The following is a 20,747-nucleotide window of genomic DNA, read 5'->3' on the forward strand; positions in this document are numbered from 1 at the left end:
AAGTATTTTATTGACCAAACTTCAGTAAATGTGTCCAGCAACAAGAATTTACCCTCTCTGACATAACACATTTTTGCCAGGTATTTTGTCCACCACCACCTTCAATTTCACGGTCTTTTTCTTTCAACACAGCTGAAAAACTGTAATTCACCCAGAATTGATGCCTGCTGCATTTTATTACATTGAAGCCTTCTTTGTCAAAGCCAGATCTGTTGCTTGCCTTCCCTAGAAACAGTACTTGCCTTTAAACTATATTATTTGAGCTAAAAAGTCCAGATCTAATCTCTTGCACCTCCAGATGCCAGAGATCTCTGTTCAGGGCAGTAACAGACAACATGTTCAAAGTGAGGCTCGGCACACAACTCTTCCTGTGTCGATCCACTTATCCAAAGTCACTACTTGGATAATGTCTGCTAGGCCTATCTTCTCTCAGCTGACTGGCAACTCAGTTCTGTTGTTTTGCCCAGAAACTTTTTCTTCTGACCCAATGTCGCCAAGTTATCTTGGCACCACTCCCATATAGTCCATGTTTACTCCTGGGGGAATTCGGCGCCACTGTGCAAGGCAGACTTTTGCAGAAATTAATGTTGGGTGTGTAGAATTTCCTTTTCCCCCCACAGAAATGGTCAGATCATTTCCTTTACCATATTCTTCTATCTATTGCAAAAACCCAAACGAAACAAAAACAAAAACACAAACACTTTCCACCGTTATAAAGCACCAATTTTAATTGTGTTGCTGCCTCAGCTGAGTTTTGCACTCATTGCCAAACCCGTCCAAGGTGCATACTTCGTTTTACTCCCAACAGCTCTTATCCAGTATTTTGTGAAAGGCAGATGTATGTGAGAATTTCATTTACAAGTCATTTTTTTAATCATTTTTAATCTTAATCGACATGCAAATCAGTACCCATAATACAGTGGAATGTGTGGCCAAATCGCCAAACTAACCCCATAATCACAAGCTGTTGATTTATGAACAGATTTATGTTATATCAACTAAAATCCACTTTCAGTAAAACTTAATCATCTATATCTTTTATAAAAGAAACTATAAGCATAAACATGGCCTAATTTCTTTGTCAATTTAGCCCAAAGATGAGTAATGAGTCTCTTTGCTGTGCAATATTTTCTGTATAGTTCTTTTCAGAAACAAGAGAGTCTGCTTCAGCCACACTTCTGTGAATTTTTTTTTTCATTCTGAATCCAGTATCAATTAAATTTTTCTGATATAGATTTGGCTTCAGATTGCCATTTGCTCTAAAACTGTGCCACCACAAACAAATAACCCACCCTGTGTGTTCTGAACTGTGTGGTATTGAAGTGTACTACTCATAAATTGTCAGAAGAAATGTCTTCACATTAAATGAGAATTATGCATTGTTCTAAAGATTGACAACGATTGGCAGTTGCTACAGAGTAATACTCAATGACCCTTCCCTTCCTTCCCCCCCGAAACACAGTACCCAAAGACAAAAAAGCCAGGTGTGGTACTCCTACTACAGCACTTCCTTCCAGCCTTGAAGCAACCAACCTTGCCTAAGAACACAATGCCTATTCCCTGTGCTGTGCAGCCACCCTGCAGTGCCAACACTGGCTATCTGGGTAAGATGAAATCCACCACTTGCCTGATTCCGTAAGGATGCCTGACAAAGCAGCAACTTGATCTTGGAGCATGTGTACTGCCAGGGCTCGCCTAAATCTATCTTGAATAAACTCAAGAACTGTGGTAATGATGCAGATGTAGGGATGAGACTGGATACGAATGGGAGAGCCTCAGCCAGGCCATTGGATGGCCTGTATTAGCAGATTTGTTTATGGAAGCTAAAACTGTGGATATTACCTTTCTGAATAACCTTTTCGGCTTAAGAGGCTCTGTTCAAGAACCAGGTAGCTAAGCTAGACTGTCTGGATTCTGATGCATGAGTGGCTCTATGTAATATCATATACCTTCTAGATGGAAAGCAGATAGGAAATCTTTGTATCATGTCAAGGAGACCAGAAAACAAAGGTGTTGTTGGCCAGAATGGGGATATCGGAATTACCAGTGCTGCTTGTCTTCTGAATCCCTTTTGGCCATCTTTGTTACGAGGCATCTGCTGCCTTGGCTTTGTGATCCCATCAGCAAAAGAAGAACCTGAAACCTTGTGATAAAGGTCGTAGGCAAACCCATCGACTGTTGGGAAACCAAAATCCTTTACCAGGAAACTGAACACCTGTGGATGCAGTTACTATTCTGGATGATCCAACTTTGCCTGCTGAGCCAGTTAGCCATAACATTCTATTTTGCCTTTGATGTGAAGGGAATGAGTAGACTGTAAATTGTTCCCTGCCCAAGTCGATGACAAGGTAAATTTCTTTTTTGCAGGACTGTAGACCTTGCTCCCCTTTGTCTGTAGACAAATGACATGATTGAGGTGTTGTCTATCATGATCTGCACAAGGGAAGTCCCAGTATGGGAGCAAAGCTGTGAGACCACGTTGCATTGCCCTGGATTCTTGTCAGTTTATGTTGTGCGTGTTCTCTTGTTTCAGATCCTTTGGAGAGTCCTTGATTCCATGTAAGCACACCATCCCTCTAGGCTGGCATATGTAGTGATAACTGTCCTGACTGGTTCTCCTATTGGAAAACCCGACTTCAATCTGCTTGGACATGTCCACCATCTGAGTGACCTGAGAATCCTCCTGGGGAGAAAACCCTTTTCTGAGGAGTAGAGGAGAGATACTTGGAAGAAGAAGACGACGACGCTCCAGTGGCCTCATGTGAGCAATAGCCCACTGAGAATATCCACATGGGAGACCACTGATCCCAGAAGAGAAAGGATTGTGGCAAGGGGTAGTCCCCATTGAAAGGCTGACTATTTTGAAAAGATTTCTCAGCTTCTCTGGACTTTCATGCAATAAGGCAGTGGCTCTCAACCTTTCCAGACTACTGTACCCCTGTCAGGAGTTTGATTTTTCCTGTGTCTCCCCCTCACCCACCCCCCAAGCTTCACCTCACTTAAAGACTTCTTCCTTACAAAATCAGGCGTACAAAATATAAAAGTGTCACAGCACTCTATTACTGAAAAATTGCTGACTTTCCCATTTTTACTATATCATTCTAAAAGAAATCAAATGGAATATAAATACACTGAAATATAAGTACATAGTATATAGAGCAGTATAAACAAGTCATTGTATGAAATTTTAGTTTGTTCTGACTTTGATAGTACTTTTTGTGTAGCCTGTTAAAACTAGGCAAATATCTAGATGAGTGATGAACTTTGTAGAAGATGGGGGACACATGGAGACTGAGTTAAGAGACTCAAATCATAAAACCATTGCTTCGCAGCAACCCTATTGCTTGGGTATTGCCATCTAGGACTGACTCAGGACAGAGATCACCCAGGAGAGGGTAGACAGAGCAGCTCTCAGACAGCACTACGTCAGTGGTTTTCAAACTTTTGTACTGGTGACCTCTTTCACATAGCAAGCCTCTGAGTGCGACTCCCCTAATAAATTAAAAATACTTTTAAATATATTTAACACCATTATAAATGCTGGAGGCAAAGCAGGGTTTGGGGTGGAGGCTGACCGCTCGTGACCCCCTGAGGGGTCCCAGCCCCCCCAGTTCGAGAACCCCTGCACTACATGCACTTTTTATAAGCTTTTGCAGTGCTGATCCTGAACCAAAGGCCACGGACGGATATTTGTAGTGTTGTGTACTTAAGAGTTAACAGTCTATTGAATCAGGATAGAGAGACAGGCCTCCTTCGCAGCTATTGATATCGCACAGTCCCCTTCATTGATGGCAGCTAATGTGAATTTTAACATCTTTATTCTGAATTGTGATTTCTTCATGGATCTGTTGAGATACCAGAGATTGAGAACAGCTGAGCAGCCTCATGACTTGTTGGGCGGGGGGGGGGAGGAATAATATGGAGCAACCATCTTATTTCCTGTGAAGTAGGAGAGAGAGAGAGAGATTCTATTGCTGTCATTTGTAGGATATCTAGGATGACCAGCTGTCTCTCTTTATCTCCTCTTCTTCCACAGGGAGAAGCCCTTAGTCCTCCCTGCTGGTGAGCAAAGCCTATCTGTTCCGCCTCCTAGTGCGGAGAGAAGCGCAAGCCTCAGCCACCTCAACCACCACACGGAGAGCCCGGCCTGCCAACGGATCTGAGTGCTGCACTAGCCATGCTCCCAGCAGCCATGTGACCTGCGTGCTAACAGCTGCATGGCTGTTGGCATCAACATGCACGGGTGTAATTTACAGGTGCTGGTTGCAACGCCAGCAACCGGCAAGCCAATAGAAAAGGTGCCAGGCTAAAGCTGAGTGGTGCTGTGACCCTTCATGACAGGTCAGAGCACCATTCACTCCGGTTTGGCCTGACTGACCCTCCATCATGACAGAAAATGGGGAGGGAGGATGCCAAATCTGAGTGAGTGGCACTGCAAGCTGGGGTGCCCGCCAATCTGTGGCTTATGTTTTTGGGGACCGCCCACACAAATGAATTCAGGCCCGAGGCCCTGGTCCGAAAGTCTGAGACACACTGATGCCCTTGATCCTGATCCTCCTCAGAAGAGAGGAATTTCAGACAGACGGTCCCATGGGGTGGGGGAGAAGGGCCTTGTTGTTACTCTTTTGAGCAGCTTTCTTGCTCTGAGAAAGTGGCGGTTCGGAATGGACATTGGTGCTGCAATGGGTCCAGAAGGGTCCTCCCTGGGTCCCAAGCTTTGTTCACCGGAGATTCCTGGTTGTGGCCTGGAGATAGGCTGACCCGATTCAAGGAGCACCAGGCTCCAACCCTGTAGGTTCAGAGTCTTTGGCCCACTTACTGCACTGGAAGACAGCAGTTGGGCTGACCCTGCTAGGAAATAATAACCTGGAGTCACTGTAGGGGGCATGCTGTAGAACTGAGGAACGGGTTGGGCCCAGGGGCCCCTTACCCAGGCTCATCCTTGCTCTGCCTCTGGATCCCTATCAGCTCCCTTCTGTCACAGCAGCTGTAGAGTAGGGGCTGCACAGCTGCTCTGCAGTCAGTCGTGGCTGAGAACCTGGGCTCCAGAGGCTGGGTGGGAAGTTTCCCGGGCCTTCTGGTATCTGTACTTCAACCTACGCTCCCCCTGCATGGCCTGGGCCTCCACAGAACAAGCACACATCTCCATGCAGGCACTTCATCAGCAGGGGATGTGCAGAAGAGAATCTGTCTTTCCCTCCCTCCTTAGTGTCTCTGCCATGCTGCACTCTGCATGGGTGAAGGATGAGGGGGAGGGGGCGGGGGCGCAGACTTCCCAGTGAATATGAGGAGAAAGGCAGAGAGGCAGACCAAATCTGGCTGTTTCTCAGAGGTGGAGCCACATCTCCCCTGCCTCTGTCTAACAGACTAGTCTGCCTCCAAGGCTGCACAGGAGCAGAAATCCCAATGTCTAGGATCCGTGGACTTCATTCTGAATAAGAAAGGAGCTGACAGAAGTTGTAGTCTCCTGCTTGGCAAATCCATCACAGTACGGTCTCAATCAGGCACAGCTGATAGCACATTTACTTTTGGATTGACTGTCAATTCTAGGGCACTGTTTAATTGTTGAACAAAAAAAAAACAAGCTACTGTCTTGGTGGTCTAAGCACAGCTGAGAGTTAGGAGGTCCTCAGCTGCAAGCTAAGATCCACCAGCTACAAACGTGGCCTTGGTTAAGTCACAATCTCTTCAATTCAATTTCCTGATCCATAAAATGGGAGATTACACTTATGTTCACAGGGGTCTCTCTCTAAGGTGCTTTGAGCGTTTTAGCACTACATAAGTTTCAAGTATCCTCATCAATTATTTTAAGTGCTAACCTGTAGGTGAGTCATTAAATTGGAGTGACTTTTGCTTCTCACAAAGAAGGCTATACAGAGGAAAGTTAAAGATGGTCTCTATTTTTCAAAATAGACAGAGAAACCTTGTGTTCTGATCAGTGTTCCACCGCTCAAAAAAAGCCTGACCCATTCCCTAAGACGTATGCAAGCTATGCATCTCAACTTCCATGCTTCCTCATGGCATCACTGCTCGACCATTACCAATAATTCATTGCTGTCATTACCATAAGCTGAAAAGTTCTATGTGACATAAAACACAGCGCAAATGAATACCTAAGAGTAGGTTGCTAGGTACTACAAATTTGTAGCTGCGGGATTTTGCCAACAGTATGCTTTATACCAGAAAATTTATTTCCATCTACCTTTTCATTTTCTTCTCGATTGAGTCTCTGCCTATGCCTGGTAACTTTGGGCTTGGATTTTCTAATTTATACAGGAATTGCTTGTTTTGAATTATTTTCTCATCTTTGTTAATAGCGTATTTGGCCACAAACACGAACATCAGGAGACTGGAACTAACCTGTTGGACATCCTGTTGAAAAACACACAGCTGAAGCCGTTGGTGCAGGCGGACCTTCCGATGCTGCCAAATGTTCTCCAGTTGTCGCTGGTGGTGCAGGACTTCATGGATGACATCCAGGACATGATGCACTGCCTTGGAGTAGTTAGCAGAAGCTGTTAGTGAGTCAGAGCTTCCAGGAGTCAAAGGTCGCTGAAGTTTGTCAAGTAATGACTTCCCATCTTGGCTCACCTGACCAGCAAGAAGGATGAAGCATTAAGTTTCTGTTCGAAAACTCATTAATGAACAACGCAGACTACAAAATTATACAGAACAGATTCATTAAAGACGTGACACCTAGCACTCTCAATCTCTCTAATCCCAGAATAGGAACATACTGCTGTTACAACAGACAGCGCAGAGAAAATGACATATATGATGTCCACTGTATGCATTAAGTTACTGTTCTGAAACAGTGGCCTACCAATAAAGCTCATCTTCCTAGTGACTTTTCAATAAGAGTCAAAGTGATGCGAGGTAAGGCCAAAGTTGGTTTTAACTGAATTCTGTTGATTTCACATGCTTAAATCAAAGTTTGCTATTACTTGGGACTTAACCTTAGAATAAGGTGTGGATGTTATCAGAGCCAAAGTGCTTCTATGAAGCATAATGTTGAGAAATACATGACAAATCTTGCTACATTTTAACCTGTAGTACTGATATCAGAGTATCAGGTTAATTCTGTTAGTTTTGTCTTGATTCTACCCAACCATTAAAGTGCAAAATAATTTCAAAAGAACACAGCAACTTATCACAGTTAGTCTTACTAGCTGAAGAAAAAGCAGCAATGATCAAATAAAGAGGAACGGTTACTTTTAACTAATGTTCAACACTCGTCGTTTAAGTCCTTAAGAAATTAATTTTCAAGATTAATTCCAATTAAGATGCTGTCATTTGTAGGAGGAATTTGGTGCAGTGCTCTGACAGCCCACACCTGTACTATTGTGGAAAGAACGCCTTCCAATTGTGAAGTAAGAAAAAAAAAAGACATCTCTCATTCAATGAGAATCAGACTTTAGAGACAGTTAAGACCTAGGGTCTCAAGTCCAACCCAATCTAGAAATTGTACAGGGTTCTTCCCTATTGTGTATTTCCTAGTATTCCACAGCCTTGCAGAGTTTCAGAGGTTCTCTCTTTTCCCAGTAATTAAAGAGGGAAGCATTTTATCTTTATTCCCACATACATGCCTTACCTATTTGAGTGGTTAGGTTTAAACACAAAATATTGTAATATGGCCAAAGAAAGTACATTTGAAAATATGAATATCCTACAAAGTAAAGTAGGATAGAAAATAGGCATCTATATATGCAGCAAAACCTGGTAGTTCAGCAGATGACACTTTTCTTTCTTTATCAGTAACTCAACTAATGACCCAGAACAACGTTAGAGACTGGGTTTTTTCTTGCCATTATGTCAAGAAAGTAAGGCCCGGATCTTTTTACTTAAAAAGCGTCCACAAGAAACTTTCCATAAAAATACGTTAGCCCGTGTTCTGACCGAATTTATTACTCTGGTAACCGTACACCTATGAAATTTTTTCCTTGTAAAGTAACAGGGGAAAGTATTCTTCACATCCTGTCCTAGACTACTGTGCATAGTTACTGTGAGGTGATAAATAGTTAATATGTTCCACCATATTCATAAAGGCCAGAAGGGACCACTGTGATCATCTAGTCTTACATCCTGTACAACACAGGCCAAAGAACTTCCCCAAAATAATTCATCAGGTAGATCTTTTACAGAAACAAACAATCATGATTTTAAAACGGTCAGTGAGGGAGAATCCACCAGGACCTTTGATAAATTGTTCCAGTGGCTAATTATTCTCATTGTTAAAAATGTATGCCTTCCTTATTTTCACTCTGACTTTGTCTAGTTTCAGTTTCTAGCCATTGGATCGTGTTGTCTCTCTCTCTGCTAGACTAAGAATCTATTTTGAAATATTGTTCCCCACACAGATATTTACAGACTGATCAAGTCATTCCCTTAACCATCTTTTTGATATGCTAGACTTAAGGAGTTCAATTTATTTATCACTATAAGTTATGTTTTTTAACCCTTTCATCATTCTTGTAGCTTTTATCTGAACCCTCGGAAATTTATCAACATCCTTCTTGAATTGTGGGCACCGGAACTGGACACAGTATTCCAGCTGTGGTCACACCACTGCCAATTACAGAAGTAAAATAACTTCTCTGCTTCTACTCAAGATTCCCATTTATGCATCCCAGGATCACATTATCTCTTTTTGCAACAGGATCACACCAGGAGCTCAGATTCAGCTGATTATCCACTACAATCCCCATTGCTTCCAAGGATAGAGTTCCCCATCCTGTAAGTATGGCCTACATTCTTTGTTCCTAGATGTACGTTTATATTTAGCCATATTAAAATGTATATTGTTTACTTGATCCCAGTTTACAATCATTCTGAATCAGTGGTCTGTCCTCTTCATTATTTACACCTCCCTCAATTTGTACATCATCTGCAAAACAGATCAGTGACGACTATGTTTCCTTCCAGATCCATTGATAAAAATGTTAAACAACGCTGGACAAAGAACCAATTCCTGCAGAACCCCACTGGAAACACTTGGCTTGATGATGGTCTCAACATGGGATTGTAAATGGAGAATCATCAATTAGCCAGTTTTTAATCCATTGTATGCATGCCACATTAATTTTATAAGATTCTAGTTTTAGCTGCATTTCAGTGATTGGGCATACAATGATCCACACGTGTTCATTAGGCACTGTAGGATTCTTCCTACTAATGGACGGTGTAATTAGTATCTCAAATTTGCAAGCCACAATCAAGGCTTAGAAGCAAGTTTAGTTTTGAAGGTGGTTACAAAGTAGGGAAAAAGTACATCTATTTGTCAACACATTATAAGTGTAATGCTTAAAAACATGGTCAGTCACAAATGCTGGAATTATTAGGATACTTCTCCCTCTGCCCACAATTCATTCATCCTAAAGTGACTGAAGTATACGCTATAATCCAGCTATTCTATTGGGTTTTTTTTAAAAGATAAATGAACAGATCACCTAGGACACTAAGGCTATGTCCACACTACGCACCTCACAGAGGCCCAGTTGTGCCGCTACAGCAGTGCCACTGTAAGGTACGCAGCGTAGCCGCTCTTTACAGTAAAACCGCCCCCAATGAGGGGCGGTAGCTTTGTCGGCAGGAAAGCATCTCCCGCCAACAAAGTGCTATCCACACGGGCGTTTTTGTCGGTACAACTTTTGTCGGTCAGGGGTGTGGTTTTTTTTCACACCCCAACCGACAAAAGTTTTACCGACAAAAGAGCAGTGTAGACAGCCTAAAACTCAAGGTTCTCACATATGCCTACATCACCCATTAACAACGACTGGATTTGAGTCTGTGTCAAAGGAGGGTAAAGTTGAACTCTTTCTGTTGAGTAACAAGCTCTTGATGGTACCATGGCACCAGCACACTGATCATGTGTGAACATTATGCATCCAGGTTTTGGTTCTGCATTCCGGGTACGGTCAGTTCTTCATCACCTTGAGGTGGGAATTGCTGTTGTGATGAATCATAGAATCATAGAATATCAGGGTTGGAAGGGACCTCAGGAGGTCATCTAGTCCAACCCCCTGCTCAAAAGCAGGACCCATACCCAATTAAATCATGAAGTCTCGCCTCATTTATTTCAAGGGATTCTGTTCAGATATCTCGCTGTACTCAAGCTGAGAACATAGGATTTCAACTTCCAGTCTCAGGCAAAAACTCCACATAGTTTGCCTGAGTAAAGTCTTGCCTACAAAGGATATATAGTCTAATTCATTTTTCCTACTCATCACCATCAGGTACTATTGCACCAAAAGACTAAAATGACAGACTATCCAATTTTTCCACAGCTTTGGTTAGCAAGGAATAAGATGTTCAAGTGAAGTTTCATTTACACTTGTAATGTTTCATAATTAACTCAAGAAGAAAAACTAATTTTGTTTTGCTTCAAGACTTTATTGCTCTTTACATGTCTGAAATCATTTCACAATTCACCCTGTTGTCCTGTCCTCCACCATGAAGTGCTTTCATTTGAGTTAGCAGGAATACTGAGTCTAGCCTTTCACTCTTTCTTTTTTTCCAACCAGGATCCACTGGATGACTGAAAGAGCTTGAAGAAGCGGAGTTGTTAAAAATTTCAAAGACAGTTTCTTTTCTTGGGAGGCCAGGTGTTAAAAACTAAAGAAACTAAGTCTTAAACACATTAAAACTTGCATCAAATGCTCAGGTTTGTCGTAAGAAACAATCTCAACCATTCTCCTTTCCTCCAAGGAGTCTGTCAGCATAAAACAGGGAAATCAAGGTATGTTTTACACACAGAAAGAGAACTTGTGACTTCAGCCAAGTCCAAAGGGCAGTATGGGATATAAATTAAAATGTTAGCCACAAATTTAAAATTAGACAATTAACTTGTAATTACTTTTCATCTTATAATGACAGGTTTCAGAGTAGCAGCCATGTTAGTCTGTATCTGCAAAAAGAACGAGGAGTACTTGTGGCAACTTAGAGACTAACAAATTTATTAGAGCATAAGCTTTCGTGGGCTACATTGGCCAAACCAGACAGTCTTTACGCAAAAGAATAAATGGACACAAATCTGACATCAGGAATCATTCAAAACATTCAAAAACCGGTAGAACACTTTAACCTCTCTGGCTACTCAGTAAAAAATTTAAGGGTGGTAATTTTGCAACAGAAAAGCTTCAAAAACAGACTCCAAGGAGAAAAGAAGTACTTGTGGCACCTTAGAGACTAACCAATTTATTTGAGCATGAGCTTTTGTGAGCTACAGCTCACTCAAATAAATTTGTTAGTCTCTAAGGTGCCACAAGTACTCCTTTTCTTTTTGCGAATACAGACTAACACGGCTGTTACTCTGAAACAAGTACTCCTGTTCTTTTTGCGAATACAGACTAACAGGGCTGCTACTCTAAAGACTCCAAGGAGAAACTGCTGAGCTTGAATTAATATGCAAACTAGATACCATTAGGGGTTTGAATAGAGACTGGGAGTGGCTGGGTCATTACACATATTGAATCTATTTCCCTAAGTTAAGTATCCTCACACCTCCTGTCAACTGTCTAAATGGGCCACCTTGATTATCACTACAAAAGTTTTTTTCTCTGGCTGATAATAGCTCATCTTAACTAATTAGCCTCTCACAGTTTGTACAGCAACTTCCAACTTATCTGTATGTACATATATATCTTCTTACTATATGTTCCATTCTGTGCATCTGATGGAGTGGGCTGTAGCCCACGAAAGCTTATGCTCTAATAAATTTGTTAGTCTCTAAGGGGCCACAAGTACTCCTGTTCTCTTTCATCTGATGTTGCTTAATTTCTGCATTTCATTCAGACAGTAAAACGAAACCATCACCAGCAGTAGGCAGAGTTTTGTACCATTTGAGTTCAACACCAAATGAGAATTTTTGTTCTTGAAAGTAGTATTTTTAAAAAATTCTTTATCATCAGTATCCTCAATTCATTCACTTTTGTAACACCTCACCCAAGCCCCTTCAAAAAAAGTTCTCCAGAATACACATTAAGAAAAGGAGGTCTTGTGGCACCGCAGAGACTAACAACATTTGTTAGTCTCTACGGTGCCACAAGTCCTCCTTTTCTTTTTTGCGGATACAGACTAACACGGCTGCTACTCTGAAACCAGTCACAATACACATTGACACTAAAGGAGATGGAGTGAGAGAGACTGAACAGAAAAACCGTTAATACAGGACATTTTAGTTATAAAGGGAAGCCAACACCCATTTGATTTCCTGCCCCTTTGGGACCCTGAAATATTTAAAGTACACCAGAAACACTTCATGATGGATGTTATTTTTTTGTTCTCTATTGGTGTTCTGCCAGCATTTTTCAAAATGAATTGTTTCCTAGAGTTGGTAACTCAGCTGTAAATACATTCTCTAGCTTAGAAGTGCAACCTTGTGGTTGTAATCCTGAAAGCCAGGATTTTATGACTTTTTGAAAACAAACAGTGATGTTGAACATGTTAAAATATTATAAATCCTGAATGTGTGTGTACACTGGCTAGTTTTAGATGCTTTTTTGCTGCTGGCAGAACAAGGTATCTGATTTTAGTTTGCCAAAGGAATAATGCAACCCTTACTCCAATCCGCTTTAGCTTTTTGCAATAAACAGAAAGTTTTAAAAACACTTATTTAAGTGCTGACTCCTAATTCAGTGCTTTTCCAAAGGTATTTCACATTTGCTGTGCACTTAAAAACATATTTTAATGACAGTATCGTAATACATCTGAACATCTTTTAATGGCATTAAGTAATACACAATGGAAAAAATAAACCGTTTCATACATTGCCAAGCTGTCTGCATCAAGGCAGCCTGCAGGGGAAGCATTATGGTATCCCAGTTAGACAGTTTAAAGTTCTTCCCACAAGAGCAAAAGCCAGAAACCAAGTCTGAGTTTGAAAAACAGACCAGCAAAAGCCAGAATTTGAAGTTAAGACTAATACTCTGCCCTTCTGTGTAATACTTCAAGGCATAGTACCAAACTTAGCAGATAGTTTTCTGGTTTTTGTCAGTTGGTGATGTAACCATCATTTTATTTAAACATACTATAAATAAGTCAGCAGCCTAATGGAATAAATAAACTGCCTACCTCCGAGTAAGCCAGGCTGATATGCTCATATATTCCTTGATGATGATGAATGGCATCTTCTAAATCTTGTAGTTCAGAAGGAAGCTCTACCTCACCACAGGCCTTACACCATGAATCCACATTGTTCATGTACTAGAAATTGAAAAACCACATTGTGTCATTCCCAGATGTACATATGGTAAGACACCATCAGTAAGTAAAACTTATTACCGATGCTCAGACATAGGAGTGTGCAAAACTATTTTGGGTGGGGAGGACCTTTAAAAAGTGTTATTTGATGAAAGCCATCCAATGTAAGTGAATATGTGAGTTCACAAGTCAAATAGTTTCCATAATACAACCAAGAGTCTTTAAACAATCTGTTTGAGTCCATGTTTCTAGTTCTCCAGCACTCTCTGGAGCGCTACACATGCGTGTGCGTGCACACACGGAAGCTGGCCTACTTAATGTCAGAAACCTTCAAAGTGAACTCAACTGCTAAATATACCTCTCATTTCTGGAGCTTACTTTCATTCACACAGTTTCTTGATTTTTCAGCTAACCAAAAAAGATAAAGGCATGAGACGAATCTCACATCACATACACCAAAGGCAACTACACCCTATTATGCCAGTGGTTTTCAACCTGTGATCCGTGGACTCTGTCTAAGATTTCCAAAGAGGTCTGCACCGTCATTTGAAATTTTTCTAGGGCTCTGAAAATGAAAAAAAAGATTGAAAACCACTGTATTATGCTACCCACTACAACAGTGAGCATAAGGGGAGATGCAACTTAAACAAGAGGTACTCTCTCAGTTAAGTGTGCTGGATCTGGGAAGTAGATCTGGAAGTGGATCTGGGAAGTAGTATATGGAAGCACTAAAATAACTGAAGACCGAAAGCTATTTGCATGTAAACAGAAAGTCCTAAATGCAAATGACAGTTTAAAGGCAACCATTTGTAGTCTCTGGTTGTTGCAAACCATTCCTTTCTCACCCCGTTTCTTCTCCACCTCAACTTTCAACCCCTATGACTAATCAGATAGCTGATCAATCACAGCCAGTTTTCCTATGGAAAGATTATTAGAATCCATCACAGCTAATTGTCAAATGAACACAGCAGAAGGAGCAATTAAAGAAACTAATTTAATTAATCCCAGCAGACTGCAAACTGTGTTCTTTCCTTTAATTTATTTTACTTCTCTCTCACCAATTCACATTTCTGTACACTCTGTACTGAAGCACGTAGTAACTTCCCAAAATGGCTTGGACACGGTCAGTCATAACTTGTCAGTTAACTGCCAGGTACAAAACAACCTTTCTGTGAAATACATTCCTAATTTCAGACACTGATGCAATTCATTTGGAAAAAAAAAAAAAAAACCACTCCACTTTGGTCAGGAGGCACACCAACACGTAATTATGTTTTTGCATATGGTGCTTTTTCAAAGGTGTCAGACTGGTAACTGTAGCGATGCAAATCTTTAAGTTAGCCAGGGAACAAATATAGCACAAGCACTGGTGAAGTCCCACACGTCCCACCAAGTATCACAAACTGACCTAGAATGACCACATCTATAGGTGCATGAAAACAGTTTATGCTTCAGGACTTGCCCTTCTGTGGCCTCACTGTTGAGACTGCCAAAAAAAGGTCTCTCTTAGTAACAGCTGTACTTGCAATAAGGACATCTATTTACCAGAAATGGACTACGATCAGCTACTTGCTTCCCTAGACCAAAGCATCATCATTAGCATGCTGGAAGCACTGTAGGGTTGTCTGTCAATTAATGGATGCACATTCTCAAACAATTTGGTTTTAAGAATCTAACATCTCCTCTTAGTAAACATGCAAAAATCCACTTTAAGACAATTAGTCATTAGACTGCTTCTTAAATTTTTGTGGCCAAATGACCTTGTTCCCAACAGGCCACTTATATCAGTTATGAGCAAATGGCAATTTTTCTGGAACTCAGTTTGGCATGTCACAGGAGAAAACTGAGGAATATCTACAGGAACTATACTTAACACGCTACCTTCTTACCTAGCTCAACAAGCCTAGTGCTCCCCATCAATAAAACCACCCCCAGCAGCTAACAAAACACACCAACAAGGAAACGGAATACTGATGGGAGACTCAAGAGCATGCCTCTGTCAACTAGGCTGCAACTAATTCCCTGAAGGGAAAAACATGCTCTAGTTATCAAGGCTATTAACCTGGAAATGTGGAATACTTAGGCCTACTTCTTCCTGGACCAGAATAATTCACTGGTTGTTACACATGGCTTATAACTGGTATTTTAAGTTGTTAGGGGGCCTAGAGCCAGGAACAGGGACATGTAATGCCAATGGAAGTTAAGTGTACTCCTATGGGATGCTGAGTAAACATCCCCCACCCAACTCCAAATGCAGATTAAAGACAAAAAAGAAAAGGAGTACTTGTGGCACCTTAGAGACTAACCAATTTATTTGAGCATAAGCTTTCGTGAGCTACGATGAAGTGAGCTGTAGCTCACGAAAGCTTATGCTCAAATAAATTGGTTAGTCTCTAAGGTGCCACAAGTACTCCTTTTCATTTTGCAAATACAGACTAACACGGCTGCTACTCTGAAACCTAGATTAAAGACAGACACTTAAGTACTTTACTTCCCCTAATTTTCCAGTGAGTTAGGTTTACTACTCAATAGGTGTTTCCTGAAATGCTCCTTAAATACTGAACCATTCTGGGACTGATATTCACATGTCAAACACTATCATCTCTCATCGTGTGAGGCAAAAAGCAAGGAATTAATGGCCAAATGATTGTTTGGGTAAAAAGACCTTTATATTCATACTATTTTATTTATTTATTTTTTTTTTACTTTCTTCATCATCTCAAAAGCTTGCCCTAGGTTAAGCCTCTATGCTCAAATCATTAAATTCCTACGTTCTTTTGCTTTCTAATTTCTATCCTGTATTGGTGTTCTAAGGAGCCTCGTGTATAGAGCACAAGGAGCAGTGACTTAAAACCCAGGCAGTCTTGAGTCAGGGAGAACAAGGCTCTGCTTAAATGTGATGATGAAGTTCCATACTACTGGACAGCTGAGCAGAGATCAAGTCTTCTGCCTGTAGCCTTTGCTTCCTTTTAAGCCCCATCCAAAATGGAGCTAAATTGCTTTCTGGATTTGTTTTTTAACTGGTTTCATGGCTAAATCAGGTAATTTGGTTTATGATTTCAGCTTGCTAGCTTTCGCTGGCTGTGTCTCATTTACTGACCTGTTCAGTTTTCTGGTGGAAGATGGAGGACATATCCAGTAAGGTGCTTCGTTCATCCAAGGCTGCAGCAAATGCCTTCCACTCTTGCTCCAACTGACTAGCGATCTGTTTAATCTGCTGTGAAGCATAATGGCCAGATTCAACCAAACGATTTGCTACTGACATGATGCGATTTATGTTTACATACACATTCTGTGGAGAAAGGATGACAAAGGCAGAATATGGTTAGGAAATACAATTAACCTCACAAGCCTAGATTCAAGAAAGAATCTGTGAAAAAATGCTAAGCAATGTTTTCTGAATAACCTAGTTTTACATATACTAAAAGTACATATTTGGGGGTAGATCCTCTGTTGGTGTAAAGAAGCCTTGCTCCATTGACAACAATGGAACTTCTCAGCTGTTGCAAATTTGTGTTTCTGACTCAATGAATGATAATACTGTGGTCAAAGGAACCCCTAGTACTTCACAAAGACCCTAATAAAAGCAAACAGACAAGCTTCATCTTGCCTCACAGAGGGCTTGTATAGTAAATCTATTGCACTAATGGAGAAATGAAGGCATTCAAATAGTTAACCATTAGGAAATCAGAAGTGACTGGTAATCACGTGTTTTAAACAGCGTGTTCATGTTCCCAGACCACCATAACCTAGGGACCTTCTCTCCCCCTTAAAATTTTACCTCCACTCATTGAGGCATTACAGCCGTTCAAGGTCGCAGAAAGTGACAGCAGCAGAAGTCCTCTTCAGTATTTGGCAATAACTGAACAGTTTTTGCACATACTTTCTGAAAAAAATTACTTCCAGACTTAATCACTGAACTCTAGCCAGAGGAGTAAAAGACTAGCTAACTTCCAAAAAATTGAAAATGATACCCTAAAGCAGTGGTTTTCAAGCTGTGGTCTGCAGACCCCTAGGGGGGGGTCCATAGACTATGTCTAAAATTTCCAAAGGGGTCCGCACCTCCATTTGAAATTTTGTAGGGGTCCGCAAGTGGAAAAAGGTTGAAAACCACTGCTCTGAAATTTTAATACCTGGGCAATCTTAGGCAGCCATAGACATCACTGCATTCATCTCACAATTACATCCTTATTCTGACCCTAAACACTCAACACCTAAACTCTGGGCAGATAAAAAGTAAGATCATGCAACTGAAAAAAACACGTATTTCAGCTTCTAGAAAATACCAGAAGCTGAAAATCTTTACCTAACCAAAGGGTATTTGTTTTCACAGTGTCACTCTTTTTCTCGGCCAACCTGAGAAGCTACAATAAAGTTATCTGTAGCAAGTGCTCTTGTTTTACTTTTCTCCTCGTAACATTGAAAAATACTGGGAGTACCTCATCAAATTTGGATGAAGATTTGGCATGTGACAAAGAAGTTCTTTGGCAAAAGGTCCCCATTCTTTGCAAACAGCTCTTACCTCAGACCTGACAAACTCACTACACCACACGTCTGACCAGATATTTATCCATGAAGAACAACATGTAAGTTACCTACAGAAAGCTCGTAACTTGCCAAGATTTATAAGATATACTTACTTATGGGTAATATTTAAGGAATAATGTATTTGTATTGAAAGTCTGCTTATGCATCTGAAGTAGAAATTAGTCACCAGGAAGTAATGTGTTTCAATGATGACCAATTCAAGCAAGAGAGAGTTGTTCCCCACCCCCCACTCACCATCCCTGCTATCAGCTGGCAAGGTAATGCAAGGTTCTCTTGTTTACCCTTGCCACATCCCAGAATATTCAACAGAAAACTATCAGAGACAACTGCCAACGACAGAAACCACTTGGAGGTGAAAAAGAACATTATAGCAGGCAGGAGATCGCCTTGGCTATGAATAAAGACAAAAGGTTCTTTCAGTATAACAGTGTGTAGGGAAGAACACCGTATCCATTCACTGAGGAAACCCCTTAAGGAGTGATCGTTTGGATTCTGTTTTTTGTGAAACCAGCTAGGTCTGCAATGGACTGAACTTTGGGGGGGGAAAGCCTACTTTATTATATAGGAAATTTAACTATTAATAATTGTAGATCCAGGTTCACATTTTAGGATTTTGTTTTGTACTGTAACCATTTGCTTTCATCACTTTCTCCCACTTCCAATTAATTCTTTGCCCTTTCTTAAATGAGCCTGCTTTTGCTTTATCATAAGTGCTTGCAAGTGCTGTGTGGTTTACAGAAGTGGAGGTTTAATGTTAAACTGGTAAATTGGGGTACTTTGCATGCTAAGTATCTGGAATTTCTACAAGTAGCATGTGTCAGGGGCTGGATACCACAGGGGAACAATTCAAAAAGGACTCGGGGCTTGGACTGCACCTATTGTTAACCTGCAAGGTGAAGTAAGGGCTGGTATAGCCCAGAGGAGAGTGCTTGAGTGGCTGAAAGGCTCATGGTGTTACTGAGTTGAGACTCCCTCTCATAAGAAGCAGGGGGTAATAAAGTGACTCTCAGTCCGAGGTGCCCGGAGAACCATCACACCTGTAGTAAAAACTACCTGAAGTTCCAGCAAGCACTAATACACACAATGCTCGTGAGGAGTAGAACTTTTTAAAATCACCAGGTTCTCTGTATTCTGTCCACGTGAGTTCCACTTTCCAGCCTTCTGCGCTTTTTGAAAATCATCACAGATCAGTGCGGAAAAAAGGTAGCACTCTCTAATACTCTGTGATTTGATACCTTTACTAACTGAAATCACAATGCATCAGATCTGGAAATAAAGTGTATAACAAAACAAAATCTAACCTGGCTTTGTCTCTTCCTCTTTGAAGCAGCAGTATATATGATTGGAGAAACACAGGAGAACTCTATCTGTTATCTGAACTATCTTACTGAAGTAAGTTCAATTTGATTCTCTGGCATGTGGACTATATGATAAAAAGCCTGTTAAAACACCTGACAATGGGGCTTGGCTGAGTAATAGGAAATTATGTTAAGTATAGTGAAAACTGAAAATCCCTTCCCTTTCTCCATACTGAGAAACTGAAAAGAATGAAGGAAATATTCTATTACTATATGAAGTGTACATCTAATCCGTATAACCCACCACAACAAGAAGTCAGCTAATCTTATGGCATCAGCTGGGCTTGAAGGACTGAAATTTTTACCACCATAAATGTGAGTAATTACAGAAGCCAAAGCAATGATATGGGTAACCAAATCTAAGGCTTCCAGCGTGAATGGCTCATCTATGGGTGTCAAAGAAATATTCCTTATCACTGTATTTACACTACTTTGTTCTCTGAAGCTTTAGAATGAAAGGTACTAAAAAGTGTGCAAATGCACACTGCCAGAACACAAATGAACAGCAGTCTCACTCAGTATTTTATTTTTTCCTCCATTACAGCACCCACCACTATTTGAGAAGTCTACTAAAGATTTAAATCTCAGTATCTAGAAGCTGGTTCCTATGACAGAAAGCAGCAGCAATTCAGATCAGAGAAAGAAGAATGACAAAAAGGAAGAACTGGAGGATGACAAACCCCTCAAATATCAACTGGCTACCATAGGAAGACTTAACTGAACCTTGGATACAGATAGAGAGGGACTGACAGATGCATTCAGTGAAAGCATATGGTCAACTATCTTTATAACACCTATACGCAAAGTGAAAATGTCATGCCGTTCGAGAACCAACAGGTATTTCTTGAATTGAATCGAGTACTCTCTTTTTCTACTGCCCCATCCAGGGATTTCTTCTTAATTATCCCATTAGTTGATGGGTGCCATTAGCTGACTGCAAGTAAATAGGCAATAATTGTAGGCCAATGATCATCAACAACTTTACTAAGAAATAATAATTGTTTAATCGGTCATTTTAAATGACAACTAATGCAATGAATCCGGAGCTTCCAAATGCTAATCAACTGTTTAGGAAGTCGGGGAGGACAGAGGTACAACTTCGCTGTGTTTTTCAGATTATTCCACTGCATTGCAGAAGTGTAAAGCTAATGAATGCTATGGAGCAGCACAAAAGGGCAGCAAAAAAACCAGCAACAAAAAAACAAGTATATGGGCAGCAGTTTGTATAAAAGTACATTTCATTTACAACCTTCTTTACTCAGAGCACACTTTAATAGAATGGCATTTGCTCTTTAAACTTCAAAATACCTGACAGAGGTTCTGCAAGGTCTGGAAATACCAGAATTTTTCTCCTACAGGCTATATAAAAAAATTTATTATTCAACATGGCAAAGGCTAGCAAATACAGATAAACAAGCTAAGGCACAGGCCGGCTATAGCAGCATGTGTCATCCTTTGGCATGTGGCTGATTTCAGTGGAAGGCAAGTATACATGGGAAATATGGGTGACAGCCTGCCAGTTTACCTCAGCTTCTCTGTAGCACTTAATAGAAACAAACCGGCAAAAGCATTAAAGGTTTCCTTTTTCACCCACATATTCCCAAGCCCTTTATAAAATGCTGGTTTAGTAAACAGGTTCTGAAA

General features: G+C 40.8%; 1 protein-coding gene and 1 long non-coding RNA gene across 8 annotated transcripts in view; one reads left to right on the forward strand and one right to left on the reverse strand.

Moving 5' to 3' along the window:
* Positions 1-20,747, reverse strand: part of TRIO (trio Rho guanine nucleotide exchange factor) — a 403,258-nt gene that overhangs the window by 220,092 nt on the left and 162,419 nt on the right. For all 7 annotated transcript variants that reach the window (XM_073332315.2, XM_073332317.2, XM_073332318.2 and 4 more), the window contains 3 exons: positions 16,298-16,489; positions 13,069-13,200; positions 6,361-6,591 (listed from right to left, as the gene is read on the reverse strand). In XM_073332315.2, the coding sequence (XP_073188416.1) occupies positions 6,361-6,591; positions 13,069-13,200; positions 16,298-16,489 (555 nt within the window). The remainder of the gene's footprint in view (positions 1-6,360; positions 6,592-13,068; positions 13,201-16,297; positions 16,490-20,747) is intronic.
* Positions 5,262-19,978, forward strand: LOC140907111 (uncharacterized). Its single transcript, XR_012157380.2, has 6 exons — positions 5,262-6,876; positions 8,476-8,733; positions 10,521-10,735; positions 17,531-17,783; positions 19,073-19,137; positions 19,648-19,978. It is a non-coding gene; the product is annotated as an uncharacterized LOC140907111 (long non-coding RNA).

Source organism: Lepidochelys kempii, chromosome 2, assembly GCF_965140285.1.
Source record: "Lepidochelys kempii isolate rLepKem1 chromosome 2, rLepKem1.hap1, whole genome shotgun sequence".
Taxonomy (NCBI): domain Eukaryota; kingdom Metazoa; phylum Chordata; order Testudines; family Cheloniidae; genus Lepidochelys; species Lepidochelys kempii.